General features: G+C 38.9%; 1 protein-coding gene across 1 annotated transcript in view; it reads right to left on the minus strand.

The window, feature by feature from the left end:
- Positions 1-4,816: 4,816 nt before the first annotated feature.
- LOC105619068 overlaps positions 4,817-15,530 on the minus strand; it is a 54,375-nt gene continuing 43,661 nt past the window's right edge. The window contains 12 exon segments of the mRNA XM_012200598.1: positions 4,817-5,203; positions 5,301-5,463; positions 5,575-5,679; positions 6,652-6,801; positions 7,108-7,333; positions 7,439-7,570; positions 7,652-8,104; positions 8,190-8,411; positions 8,500-9,234; positions 10,445-10,595; positions 11,407-11,853; positions 12,964-13,105. Coding sequence (XP_012055988.1) covers positions 4,906-5,203; positions 5,301-5,463; positions 5,575-5,679; positions 6,652-6,801; positions 7,108-7,333; positions 7,439-7,570; positions 7,652-8,104; positions 8,190-8,411; positions 8,500-9,234; positions 10,445-10,595; positions 11,407-11,853; positions 12,964-13,105 — 3,224 coding nt within the window. The 3' untranslated portion in view covers positions 4,817-4,905.

A 15,530-nucleotide genomic window follows, 5' to 3' on the forward strand; every position in this document is an offset into this window, starting at 1 on the left:
TGTGTGTGTGTGTGTCGATGTGTACGCGTGTATACATTTTGTGTATCGTGTATAAGGTGTTATATACATTTATGTGCATCCAGTTCGCTGGAGAACAACGCGGTCGGTGTGAGTGAACAAACGGAAACGTTTATCGATGAAGATTCGGTACTCGGGATATTCTACGCAGGTATTCTTTGTGTTGAATGTGCGTGTTTCATACTCGGATATAATTACTTTGGGTCACCTTGCATGCTCGTGACCTGCATAGCGACGTATCATCGAAATCTTTCTCCTACTGTCTTTATAATTCTTTCTTTCGCTTCGTTCTCCTCGCTTGAAAAATTTTTCTCGACAATAACGGCGCTTTCCGTGAGACGACGAAGCCTGCTTCTTTTCTTCACTCGTTAGTCGTAATTACCTAATAAATCACGCAGATGATACGCGCAGAAAGTTACGCGTTTCGCGTTTCGCGCGAGTTCATCGTGCCTCCTCGCGCCTATTACGAGTTTACTCTTAATACGCTTTTACTTACGAAACACAAACATCCCGTTTTGTTTTATATATTTTTTAGGTACATTACATATGTGTCAATACGATTTTCAAGCATAGTATTGTCAACAGTTGTGTATATCTTTTATTTTCTCTCCTTAATTTCCTTCTTGTTATGTAACCTTTCTCTTCTCCTTGCTAGAAAAATGTATATCTCGTTCGTTTATAGCGATCTGGAGTCTGCCTTGAATTTTCGATCATAATTTTCTCGTCGGACGCAAAAGTTTGCGGCAATCACTTGGAAACTTCCCTTTGATGCGAACGAGAAGTAAACATTTCATTCTTTGTACAATTTTCTTACGCTAGAAAATCGGAAAATAACGACGGCTTGATTTGCTGATAACTTTGATCTTCCAAGATGATTATAAATTATTTCGACCAAAATATCAAACATAAAAACTTATTTATTTAAAATTGTAATTATCACTCAGAGGACTGAGCATGATATAAAATTATGAAAAATAAGTTTTAAGAAAGACTAACATAAAATTATTTCTGGTTTAAGCATAAATTACTAATTAATAATTTTTTTCAGATCTTTGCTTAAGTTTGTCGAATGGATTCTTTTTCATTTGGATTCAATTATTAGGAGCTAAAAACATTTTTGTCGTTATGCTCTACATACTTTTGCGTCCTGTATCTTCACATTTGTATGTCTCCTTGCAGCTGATAATATCGCGAATGAAAAATTATGATTTGTCGATGCGGTACACAGGGTGTTCCAGGTTTCGTCCATCTACGGACTCTCCGATCAATTTCGAATATTTTTCCTTAACGAAAAGTGTTAAGGCAGCGATAAGTTTTTAAACTGTAAGATGGTAAAAAGCCTAATAATTTCAACGAGCGGTAAAGATGACGGAATCTTAATCTTTATTCAATTCGAAGCGAATTTTACTTTCACAGTATTTTTACTTGAGGCTTAGACATATTTAATATTAGAAAGTTGAATAAAACTATCGCTAAGGAAAAATTAACTGCGAATTGGTCGTGGAATCAATAGATGAAATGTAGACGAGTCTGAATCACTCTGTATATATATATGTAATATATGTATCTCTCTCTCTCTCTCTCTCTCTCTCTCTCTCTCTCTCTTTCTCTTTTTCTTTTTCTTCCGTTATTATCGCGACAAGACTCCTCGGACGTTTATAGAGAATAGAAATATGGGAATGTATTTAAAGAAGAAAAATACTGTTGTTATGTTTAGGATCGGTGTAATGTTGTAGTCGCATCTATTTTTTTGTTATCTGTAATTTCCAATCTCTGTACAATTTCTACCTTCCGCATACGCGGATTCCGTCTGCAGATCTCCCCTCGTACGTGTATTTGTATATTTGTATATTTCTTGTGCGTGTAAAGTGTAACGTGTCAGTGTTCTTTTAAAGGGTAATTATCACAGAATACACGAGATATTTTCATTAAGCTTACAAGATATTAATCGAAGCGGAGAGTAGGAGGAAAAATTGACGGCCGACCTCGTCGACGGTCGCGATGATTGCGGATCTGCGACCGGAAGGAACGAGTATCGAGGTAATCTGGATGTCCCCGTCGACGAGGCCGATCTGAGTGCCGAATTCGCCAGCCCTTTTGTATTAAGTAATGTACTTAGTGTTAGGCAGCGGAGAAAATAGACACTTTTACACTTTTACAAATGAAGATGGTGGCGAGATCGCGGGGTGTTTTTCTTTCCTCCAGCTTGAATTTTTCCGAAATCATCAACGACAGATACAGATGCAGATGCTTTATAACCTCTGAAATGAATAATTGATCTCCGAATTGAAGTTAAAAAAATCTAATATATTTTCATCTTATATCATTCCATCAAACAGAAGATATAAGAATCGTGTGCTGATAATCTTCCATTTTTCTTTTTAAAAATATTTAAACAAATTAAACAATTTAAACTTAGCGAATACAAATTATTAATTTCCGATTCATTAATGTTAATTAATTTTTCTTAATTTCAATTTTCTTAGATTCTTAAAGAAGTATATTCGAAGACTGTTAGAATTCTTCCATTCATAACCTTCGATGTATCCAAATTTGGTAAGCATCTGCAACTGAAATAATCATTCACTCTTTAGATGACTCTCGTCTCTCTTTCTCTATCTGCCGATCGAAAATCCCGCGCTCGCAGCTACATCAGCAGTTTTAGACACTATACACAATACGTAAGTATAATCTAGACGTACTACGTAGTAGAAACTTTTGAATATAATAGCGAATATAATCTCCGGAGTTGTGTTGTACCTGCCCCGCCCGACTCAGCAGCCCTGGGCTGGACGTTAACTGGATTCATCGGATACGAGGTCACGTGCCTTCGAGTTTCTTTCACGGAAGGATCCGACCGAAGCTTCGTGCGATCGTAGTACAATAGATGTGGTGAAGAGAATACCGATCGTTTTCCATCCATTTTCGCCGCTGGTCTGATAAGAGAGATCAGCGAGAACGCAATAGATGTTTCTACGGACAGGCGAACGTCCGCTGTGCACACGAGGCAAGATGAACAAGACACGCTGAAGCTAGACGGTAGCAATAGTTGTATTAATAATAATAATTCAGTGCGCCTCGTGTTGTACTCGGAAATAGGCGTTGCCGTAAAAAATAGCGATAGCTAAAAAGGAATCAAAAGCTACGGTATAATTACTTGCGCGTGCTACAAGATTACAGATAGCGCTGTCAAAAATTACGGATGTTACTCGGATAGCTCGAATATTATCCAACTCACAATTTTGATAATATCTCAAAGTAACCGGCCCTTAGATAATACTCAAAGTACCCGAGTATCCGAGTATCGATAGCACCAATTACAGGAGTGTAAAATTCAATTTTGTAGACTCGCTCGCTCGCCAATTCATAGAACGAGGATTCGCGTTTGCAGCATGTCGGGCCTGCCTCTGTTAACATGTGACTCCTGGAGGGAGGCGCAGGATCAACGTGTGTACATCTTCCGCTCGCAACGGTCTGGAATAGTTACGTTGCTTTCGCGTAACTGTCGAAGCTTTCGGGCGGATCTCGATATCATTCGCAACAGCAGCAACAGCATCAGCAACAGTCAGACTCTTACGATCATTTCTGGTATAATCTTACGAATAAGAACGTAATTTACAATTACAATGCCTTACTAACTTTTTTCTGTTTTTATTACTAACGGCACGCCGCTGCGTGACGTCACAGGGCGTGCCTATTTGGTCGTACGCAATGCTACATTTAAACTGTATATTTAGAAAAAACTTCTTCGTCTCAACAAGGTTTTCACGTATCTACAGTAAACTCGTCCTCCCGAACAAACGGTCTAGAAACGACGCGGTCGTATCGCGCGCGTGTAAACGTAATGTGTGAATGTGTATGTATGCGTGGCACGTAAACTTTACGGTTCCATGTACGCATCGATTTCGTTCTGTGTTTCTAGCATATGCGGCCGCGTCACGATCAAGGACCCATCATACGTGGACTCGCTTATTCGTCCTCTTCCATTTCGAAGTCAGTCTTTCGGCGAACGGCGGCGCGTCCGATCAAGAGAGTCTCTGTCGCCTTCTGCGCGAAGCACCATACTTGAGTTCTTCGCGGTATTAATCTCTCGTCCTATCTTACGTTACGAATATTACCAAATATATTGCGTACTGGCAGCACTGTTTTCACGTTTCGCGTCTTTGTCCTAGCGAACACTCTCTCCTTCGTATCTTCGTCTCCCTCTGTGTCACGCTTACGACACATCCACGAAGAAGAGTCCGATGTGTCTTATGTAGTACTGGAGTGTCGTTGTCGAGCTCCGCTTCCTCCGATTATTTTAGTTCTTTATAAATGCAAGAGGGAGGAATCACCCTTTTTTCATTATTATAATAGTACGCAGGACGAACGCCAAGTCGAACGCGGGGTTGATCTAGCGCGTCGTCCTATCTCGAGATCTTGTGGAAGATGATAGTTCCCGGTGCGTCGTCGCTGTCCAGGGACGAGGTCGAAACTTTGTGTGTGTATATGTGTGTGTGTATGAGTCTCGTAAAAAAGGGGAATTACGCTCGACTGAACTCCACAGCGCGAGGAAAGATGGAGAGAAGAAGCTTCGCGGTAAATCAAATCCCGTTGCTAGAATTGTCCCTTCCTAGGTCGTGTGCCTCTTAGCGAAGAAAGGCGGAAGGGTTGGGGCGATTTTCGCCGGAATGAATCGCGCAAATTACTCTCTCTCGCGGAATCGTGAAAGGTTTCGTTCGCTTGTGGCACCGAAGGCATCAAATGCTAACTCCTTTTGGACGGCCTCCTGCTTCTCTTTCTCCTTTTCTTTCTGCTCTTTTTTTTCTTCTCCTCTTCGGGCTCTTTCCAAGCTCGAAGTACTCGAGTCGCTTCGCTATCGGCTTATTAATGCAATGTCGTATCTCCTCAAGTGGGATTCGGTAGCAGTGTCTCCTGCCTGATGTCGCTCTTCAGCTTCACGAACTCCTTGGCGATCTCGTCATTGTTGCGCTGCGAGAGAATGCGCAGGATCGTCCAACCGGTCTCGTCCATCTGTATACGCTTGCCGAGCGACAGCCAACACGCGCACGAGCCCTCCTCGACGATGTCCTTAAGCTGCATCACCGCGACTCCGACGAGCCTATCTTCCCTCGCGAAGCAATAATCCTTCACACAGATATGCAACTCGTAGAAGTCTAGCTGTTGTTGCTCGTTACCGATCATACTAAGAACAAAGATAAGGCAAAAGTTGGAGAAACTTCGTATCTACGAAAATATAAATTAGTAATTATTGATAAATTAAATTCTGCGTCGAAACTTACAAATCAAAGCTCTCGTTGAATTGCGGCGACCAGTTATTGCTCTTCGATTTCGTCGATTGTTTCCTCTTCTTGCCAGTAAGGTGCGGTCCAATTAGATTCACCTCAACGTACGGCCTGAACATGCCTGATGCCAATTGCCACTTCAGATCGTTCGCGGCCACAACTAAAAAAATAAAAGATTTTTTAATTATCGATGAATAAATTATTAATTAGCATTATCAATAATCAAAGTTATACGATTAATTATATAAATTCTATAAGAGTGAAATCGTACCTTTGACGGTGACTTTCTGCTCTCCCGTTCCCGGATGTGTAAAGAGATCCACCTGAATGCTTACTTCACCCACCGAACCCTCGTCCGAACCGGCGGTATCTGGAACTTGAAGAGTTTACAATTAAAATTTCCGCTCGAGTACGAAGGTCATGAAGCTAGAATGGCATCTAGATACTACGCGGACTTCGTCTGATTCTATCTGAGATGCTATGATCTGAAACTAAGGCTAAGAGAGTCTATTTTTTATTTCTATTTCTAGAGCAGATTACATGCTCTGATAAGGCAGGTCAGGTACTTGTCAGCGTAATTATCAGAGAAGACGAAGTCAGTTTCTTCGTGAAGTTTTTCACGATTTAGTCACATGGTGTGTGCCGAGAATTATAAATTTTATTGATTTCACATTTTAAAAAATTAATCATTTTCTTTTGTATTCGGAAAATTTTAGTAACACTCTCCGAAAATTCAGTGCATATGATACAAAGTGTCCATGGTGCAGACGATCGATAGATTAATCAATCCGTGAATCCTTTTTTTAGGTGTTTTTGTTCCTTCAAATGTTCGGAGGAACAACGTGGCACTAGATGTGAATATATCACCTGCTTGAGATCGTGTATGGTGATTTAATGATTAGTAACAAAGTATAAGTAACAAAGTTTTCTTGATATGTGTATGTCAGAAGCATTGTATTGAAGAAAATATGAGGCCGAAAGAGGCATTTTGCTGGTCGATAAAGTTCTCAGTAGTAGCAGCAAGAGTGGCGGCAGTTATAGCAGCAGCGGCAGTGATAACAGCACAGCTTCCTAACACAACTATCGTTGTCGAGACGTTTTTATAGAGCATTTTTCTTCTTTAAGAATATAACGAATTGACAAGAACATAAAGATTTAAAAAACATCTGATTGGCCATTTGTATTTATTAAACGACATTATTTTAAAATTGCTAATAGAGATTATACTGTGGAAAAGTGAAGAAGATAAAATGCATCGAAAGACGTCTCCACGAAACGATTAACTCACTACGACTTAAAAGACTCTCCGACACTTCCAGCGACCTTCTAAAGTCTGCTCTGGTGGTACCTTGTCGGCTCTCTCGACGAAGAGAGGGCTTGCTCTGGCGAAGGGGTTCCTCGAGGCTTTCCATACCCTCGGCTCCTTCCCCTTCGTCACCTCTCTCGCTGCTCATTGAACGCTGACGCTGACGTAGCGTTGATGCATCGTTCAGCGGCACTGTCCCGACAATTTTCATTACGTCGTAATGTGAGTGTAAATACGCACACGCCGATATATACCGACTCTTCGCGCGATAGTTGCATGACGGAACGTGTAATGTGTGTCATTAGAATATATCGCTTGTGTCTAATTAATTCATGTGTATTCCTGATTAAATAATTCATATGTCTCGCTTTTATAGCGATTTTTGTTTAGCAAGAAACACATATAAAAATAATATTATTTTTATTTTTAACATATAAAAATAGTTATTATTTTTACGATTTATAAATTTTTTAATGTGCTAAACTCAAAGTGACGTACCTTGATTGACTTGCGAAGTAACAAAGGTCTTGATGAGGGTATCCGTTGTCTGCGTGTATAAGCTCAAAGCATAACGGAGGCTCTGCAGTTCCGGCGACTTCTCCAGGAACGTCTTCTTCAAGCCGTTTCCGCCGGCGTGGAAGTACTGTTTAATCGTGTCCAAAGCAACTTCGAGAACTGCGCACTGCTTCGGCGAAAGATTCTTCTCCACTTCCTTGGAGATATCCTGAATGAATAAGAATGCTTAATACTAAGCGAATTTCCTTCAGAAATGTAGATAATTTAATTTATTCAAATAATTTTTACGGCTTGAATAATGTATTTCTATTACCATAACTCCACTGAGAGCATTTTTAACATCAGGTTTCCCAGCCATATGATTCTTAAACAGCTTCGACATATCTTCTATTTTGGCGTTCGCAGCGAGATTCTTAGCGTTATCCGTCAGATTCTTGAACATCATCTAAGAATAAAAAATCAAAAATCATAATACACATGTCACTTAATAAAATTCAACTTTTTTTAAAAAAGATTTAATACGTACGTTCTTATCCGTCATAGGTGGTAAAACGACGGTCTTTTCTAAAATTCTCATGACTATCTTCCACAGTTCTTTCAATAATCTCTTCAATACCGTCTTTTCACATGATTCAGCATACAAAGATAGGCTACCGTCGAGTAGAACCATGAGCGGCCTCAGAACATCGTCGGCCTCTACAGTTACGTTATTTCTTTGCGCCGGTTGCGATAGAGTTACCTGTCCTCCGCCTTTGATAGCCAACAGAAGGTCTCCTAATTCCTTAACGGAAACGGTTATTCGCGGTTCTAAACTGTTCGCGAATTGTATAGCTAAATCGTCTAAAGCTCCATTCAGTTGTTGTTGCAGCTCCTTCAATATGTTCGCCGCGTCCTCTTCTAGCTTATCACCGCCCATTGACTCAAACATTTTTTCTAATTGAACCCGAAGTTGTTGGATGTTGTTCATCAAAATACACGCCTGTGGAATAAAATAATTTGTAATAAAGTCTATCGATAACTTGGCTCGAATGTTTGCAAATTGTCGCTGGATTTCGAGCACATACAATTCGTTCTTCCTTCAAATGGCTAGGGAATTCTTTCTTCACTATATCCGCATAAGCCAATAGGACTTTAACGATAGTCTTAGCGAATCTCTTCATGTATCTCTTCCAGATCTCTGGGTCTGAACATTCCAGCCTCGATACTACATCGAAGCACTGCGTCAACTGTGTGAAAATATCGACAACGGAGACACTGAAGAGCACATGCTCACTGCTCTTTTGGAACTAAAAAAAAGATTGAAGAATCATTAAAGAACGCTGCTGCATTACTGTATCGAGATTCGTGGATAAAATGTAGCGTAATATTACTTACGCCGTCCTTTTTATCTCTACTAAAGGCACCGTGGAGATATTCTAATGAGACGTCATCGTTCTCATTGAGCCATTGCATGACGAAGGGTTCGAACCAGGCCGGATATTCTGGCACGGCGCCCTTATATGGCGGCACGTCCTTGACGTAGGTGGAGTGCAGCCACTTAACTGTGAAGTGCAAATTCATATAGTCCGAGGATTTGCACAATCTATGCTGCTCGTGTTCCTCCAGGGCGTACTTCATGTCCACCGCGAATAAGGACCACGTCGTGGCACACGACAGTTGACCGATGTTGAGTTCCTGAGGGAATTGATTTAACACGGGCGCATAGCTGTTCTTGTCTTCGTCGTTTACCATGACTATCAGGGAGATTAACTTGTGCCAGAATTTGAGCGAATCCAATCGCGGTCCATGATCGTCCATGTCTCGCGCGGCTTCGATCGGATCCACTTGGAACTCTCGATTGTACATCTCGAAACAGTTCTCGAAAAGGAACTGATAAGTCGATCGCAGGCATGCCTTCACACAATCCTTCACGACGGTACTGGCCCGTGGCGGGCTTGATAGTTCCTGAACTTTCATGCGGAAGAACGTAATGCTTGTCAGCAGGTCCACGGTGCTCTTCAAATCCATCAGCTTCTCCTGGCTCGAAGCTGGAAAATTGTTCCTGTACATTGACAGGTCGATCCTGAGGGAGTTGTGCAGCTGATCCAGTAGCTTGACGAATTTTTCTTTCTACAATGAGAATCATTTATTTTAGCTTCATTTATCAATGACAGTAAGCAAATAATCAATATTAGCTCCTTTTCATGTTTAAGGTTTCTTTTTAAAAGTCGATAAATAGACGTCGATTTTTTTTTATGTTACTATGAGAATTTTTGGTCGATATATCTGTATATTTCTACTATGGAACTTTTTCATCGAATTTTTTTCTCTTTTGGTTTCTGAAGATTTTTAACTTTACCGAATTTCTTTCTATTCAGAAAGTTTGGCGTAATATTTTCAAAGAGGAATATCATGCATAATTCAAAACTTTAAGAAACATACTTTCTCATATACATCAATTCTCTTCCAGAATTAAGAGATTTACGAATTTAAATTTCGAGCAAAATTTCGATTCACATATCTCTGTTATATGGGAACTGGCGAGAACATCGATTCGTGTGGAGGTGTGAGAAAAGAATTTCCATATTCTCCGCACGGCAGGAAAATTCATTTGCTCGGTCTTGTCGGTTAAACTACAGATGGTTAAAAAAGAACGTGGTTGAAGAGAATCTTAATTAAAATCTTAATTAAGTAACGTGCACATGGTCTTTTTCTAGTTTCTTTCTATCTTTCAAAAAGTATGCTAAGGGGATAATAAAAAATGCAATCATAAACACGGTGTGACCTTGTCATTTTTTAACGCAGGCATGGATTCGTGACTTAAGAAGTTTTTGGGTTAAATGCAAGCATTTCTCGTTTTATTGTTAGACTTTACAGTCTTTTGCAATCAACACGACGAAAAGTTAAGTTACTGATTCTTGGAAGAAATCCGTTTTAATCCACTAAATGACCGATTTACCAAGATTTAAGCTTTATTCAAAACGTCTCGGCAGAGAATTGGCTTAATCCCTTTCAAAAGTTTGCAAAGTAATTATTTAACCAACGTTATATATATATATATATATATATATATATTCGCGTCGGTTGATCCCTTTATTTCTGGTGACCTGGTGAGAACGGAATTGATAGAGGGTCGAAAAGTGCGTCCTTGTGCAAGTCAACTCGCAATCATCAAGGATATGAGAAGTAGCTCGGGATAACGTATAGCGCTGGCTGACAGGAAATTGCACGAGTATTTCTCTCGCTTCTCTCGCCGCCGGGTTCCAGCATTCGCCATTCCTCACTCTTCTACACTTGAGGTGGAGATACCACGGCGCAATCTTCAACATCCGGCACTTACCCCGAAGTTACTGGCGGCGAATCTATCACTGGCCGACACGGCCGGACTGGCGGTCGTGTGGGCGTAGTACGCGTTTATGTTCGCCAGGAGAGTCGACATAACGGCCGGCACGCCTGGACACAGGTACTTGGTTGAGAGGCAGTGAAAGTGCCTGGAAAATACGAAATCACGAAATCGTATCGAAAAACCATTCATCTTAATTCTTTCTATTGTCTCAGAGTTATAGCGTCTTAATTTAATCTCAAATACGTTATACGTGATTTTCATTGAGTGAATTTTCATTCAATCCTTTGAGAGCTTTCTAGCAAAAAGTCTTGAAAGAAATTTTATTTTCTAAGAGTTTTCGGAGCTGAATGCGATTCTATCCTGAGAATTTTAAAATTTAAAATTTAAATTTTAAAAAATAATCTGATTATAGTGAAATTCGATTTTAAGAATTCCTGATATCGCAGAGTTTGAATGCCTGTAGAAATGTTCAAAAGGGTAGTAACCTTCACTGGGGAAGGAGGATTTAATGGCATAGGGCTCAGAGTTTGAAAGTTAGTTTGAAAATCAGTACTAACTGTTTATGTAGCATTGATGAGTTTCAAATAAAGCAAAACTAGAAACTTAATATTATTTTGCAATAAAAAATTCTCTGAAAAGCTAGTTTTATGCTAATCAAATTTTTAAAAAATTTATCTATTATATTGGATCCACCATTTTGAATTTTTTATTTTTGATTTCGAAGAATCAAATAAAGCATTATTAAAAATTATTCCATAATTCAAGTTTCATAAAACCGAGCTAGCAATTTAAAAAATAAAAAGAGATGTATTTAAACGAGCACGCCCGTCTACAAAAGGTTAATTTCTATTTGATTTAATAACGAGAATAAATTGATCTGTAATGACAAAATCGGTAGCTTTTAGATAACGACTTGGATTAATGATTAATTACGAATGCGTGGCTTCGATACTCACGTCATCGCCTGGTAGATGCTTTCGATGCCGTAACGCATGGCGAATTCGTCGACGAGCTCTTCGCCAGGAGGATCGAAATAGACCTTCCAGGCGTCATCGCCCTTCGCCTGAGGCAAGCTGACCATGCCGCCGTTCTCCTCGCACAGACTGTGGAAGAGATTTTCATGCAGACAGGTGTACTGTACGTGATAAGGTGCCACCTTCTCCTCGCCCTTGATTTCGACACTGATATGCAGCCGAATAGCGCCCGACACTGCGCTCTTGTCCGTCCTCTTCTCCAAGTTATACCAGACGTCCATCTCGCCGCTGAGAGTTCGGACCTCGATGATGGTCTGCCCAAGAAAGTCATCGCTCTCCCTCGTCAGTTTTTGCCTTAGCTTCGACTTCAGGTCGTTGTCCTCGTCCCACACTCGAACTTTGATTCGATCGGACGAATTGTGGCACTCACTGTGAACAGGAGTTTGTGGTTTTTATGACATCCACCGTAATGCTTTAAATCACATAGCGCGCGCGTCTTGAAACTAAATTAAATTTCTTTTACCGCTTTTAAACGGTCAATAATTCAATAAAAATATACGCGCATAATATTAAAATTAAATGTATGTCAACAATGCATGGAAAGAAATGATTTTATCTTGTAAGACTAGTAAAACATATTCAAGTTATTTTTGCCAAATTATAAAAAACTTTAGTTGCCTAAAATAAAAATATCAAAGATGTAATATAAAAAGTACATTACAATTATAATAAATCTATTCAAATGTTTATTCTTTTTACAGAAAATAAATCATACTATTCTCAAAACTGTAAGGGCGAACAACTCTCAATATTTTATACACTTGTATTTTTTACCGGGCAGTAAATTTTATCAGCGCTAAGGCAAAAAAATACCCATCGATAAAGTAAATTCTATTAAGACGTACGATAATTTATAGATTTTACGAAATGCAAAAGTATCTTATAGTGTGGTTATACAATGATCGCTTATTTAGTTGAAAAGTAGGGATGGAAGTAAGTCGTTATTTTTATGGTTATTTTCTGTATTAATAATTTGATTTATTTTTCAAAAATAATTTTTTGTCAATCTCAGCTTTTAATCAGTAATCGTTACCATCATAAAAAAAACTGCAGTGTCTTTGCCAAATTGTACCCAAGCAGAACAACAAGTCATTATGATACCAAAATGATTCCAGAATGATTATTAAAAGTTATTTTTCAATATCCGATTTATTTTAATGTTATTTTGACGTTATCATGATTTGTTCTGCTTGGATAGACAGTAACGATTTTCATCTATACAAAAAAGTAAATTTTACGAAAATGGAAACGCTTATCCCTATATAAACCTTTCAATTTATTAAAATTGTAGCACATATTACTTTACATTTTTTTTCCATGCATGTGGATAAGTAAACATATAACATGAACGTAAACGTGTGTGAGTAACAATTGACGTCATCGCTCGTGAAAAGGACGGAGAACTCATAGTCAAAATTGAAATCGGAGGGAATTACATATTCCGCTGACGTAGCAGAGAAACTTATCAAAATTACTTACAAATAGAACTTTTCGTGCCATACTGGATTCAATTCTCGCGGCATGGTCCTTGTGCGTTTCTTTACTTTACCAACTTGGACTGTCACGTAGGGATCGGATGTACCGCTCTTATCTTTGGCGATTAATCCTTGAGCGCTGATCACTAGAGACGGGAGAGGAATAGAATTAGAAAACTATTCATCAGGCTGAAATGCTTAGATCTCGCGACGGGACGGACTGAGTGCGAAAGATTTAATTCCCGAGAGCGTAAATTCCTAATCTTGAGGTGTACATAATTCGATTACTAAGGGACAATACCGTCGAATGAAAACATTACCGGAGTTTGCCAGCTGGCCAGTATCCAAGAACGCGAATGCGAGGGCTAATCCAATAAAGCTAACAGAACCGGATATCCGTTGAAACATATGTTCGCACCGCGTCGATGAAAAAAAAAAATCGCCATGATTCTACTTCGTGAGCCCGTATTCCACTTTTAATCGCACGAATGCGTCACAACTAAGTGGCGTTCACATCGAACAATTCTAGCGTACAATGAATAAAAATTTCTTCGACGTGCAATCACGAATAAAATAAGTGGGTAATAAAAGCGCGGCGTGGAATCTCGAATTTGTGACTCCATACAGAATTCGAACAAGTCCGTATGAAAAAGGTCGACTTTAATAGCCCCGCCTTACCGAAATCAGCCAGGATTACAATCCATCCTGCGAGTCCGTCGTATCATTCGATAAAACCATTCGAGTTGACGGGATAGTCGGATGATCAGCCACAAATGTGTGGTTACGAGTTTCGAAACCGAGACCATACGTTTATCACCACGCATTCCGAAGCGATAAAAATTTTACTACTGCGTCCCGATTTTGATTTGGCGGTATATTTTATACACATCCTGCCTTGATGTTAGCCCGCATTTACGTCCCGACGCGGTTTTACATTTATTACTTGTGATTGGTACAATCACATTCACGTCGTGTCATCGGTAGACAAGCTATTCTATTTTGACAATGACCGATCAGAAAAGCAATGTAAGAATCATATTTTAAATTGTTAATTTATTTTAATCACTTATTCTTATAGGGTTTATCCACTGAGAGAAAAAAAAATAATTTTGGCAACTATAAATTAACAACTGTAAAACTTAAGTACATTAGTTTTTATATTTTTATAGTTTTTATATTTTTATATATTTTCAGTACGCTACTTTAGTTCTTATAATTTTGTAAAACTAGGTGCATGTACTAAATTTTAGAATTGTTAATTTATTGTTGTTAATTTATTGTTGCCAAAACTATTTTTTTTCTCTCAGTGTACAATAAGTCATTACCTAAGTTTTAAGTTTCAAGCTATAAGAAATTAACCAATCATAATCGATTATACTTCTCACATTCGATTGTGATGACTAATATCTTCTGATTCAAAACTTAGATAATAGCTTATTGTAAAAAGCCTATTAAAAAGAAATAGAAACTCGTTTTTTTTCTGTGCGAACATAACGATACACGAATCTACGAATCGTTTCGATCTTTCGTCAAATCGATTCTTTTAGCGCTTGCGATTAATAGGCAGCAGATATGTACGAAAATCTTTTAGCGAACATTACGTATTCATCAATTCGCACGTACACTCGATGGGATGAATAAATATGACTCAGTTTTATGTGAGAATTTAATTAAAAACAGGTAGTTTGAAAATAGGTAGTGAGTCCCGCAGGGCTTTTATCTCGAAATATTGCAGGAATTGAAAAGAGCTGATGCTTTCCTATTGTATCTTCTCTATTATTAAATCGCTCGGTACTTTTTGCAAAACTTTTCAAATTTAAAACAGTCGACTTTATTCCCGGAGGATAAAAGGGACTTGTAACTAATTTCAATTTTTAAACACGAAAGCTGTACGTTCACAAACGAATAAGAAATTATAATAAAGTAGACAAGTAAAAGGACGTGGATTATCTTCCTTTCGCCCAATCATTACAGTTAACACATATAATTATAGATATATACGTTGTGTATGAGAAGATGCATGCAAAGGTTGAACATCCATCCGATTTGGACACTTGATATCCATTGTAGGCAGCCATCATAAAAGCGTGCAGAAGCTTGGCTTGAATACATATATCATATAATAACGCACGTATATGGAGATACATATATACGTATACGTATACACAATACACATAAACATATACGTTGGCACACAAAAAGAAATATTTAAAACGTGTAAATACTTTGTGCGTGGGTGTGCGTGTGTAATATCATATATCAGATAACGTGCTTCGATTTTGGATCGACGGACGGACACACATGCCCCATGCTACTAACTCTTTCTGATTTCACATCATCGATTGCAGTGGGGGATGATCGTCGATGCTTCTTGTCCTCGATGAATGTCGATTTCATACCTAATCTCATTAATCATCAAGTCATCGCCACAATCCACTTCGTGAGAGAGATGTCAAGAGTCTCGGCGCGTACAGGCACATCTGTGTCTGGTTTTGTGTGTGTGTGTGTGTGTGTGTGTGTGTGTGTGCGTGCGTGCGTGTGTGTGTGTGTGTGTGTGTGTGTGTGTGTGTT

The sequence above is a fragment of the Atta cephalotes genome, assembly GCF_000143395.1.
Source record: "Atta cephalotes unplaced genomic scaffold scaffold00019, whole genome shotgun sequence".
Classification (NCBI taxonomy): Eukaryota; Metazoa; Arthropoda; class Insecta; order Hymenoptera; family Formicidae; genus Atta; species Atta cephalotes.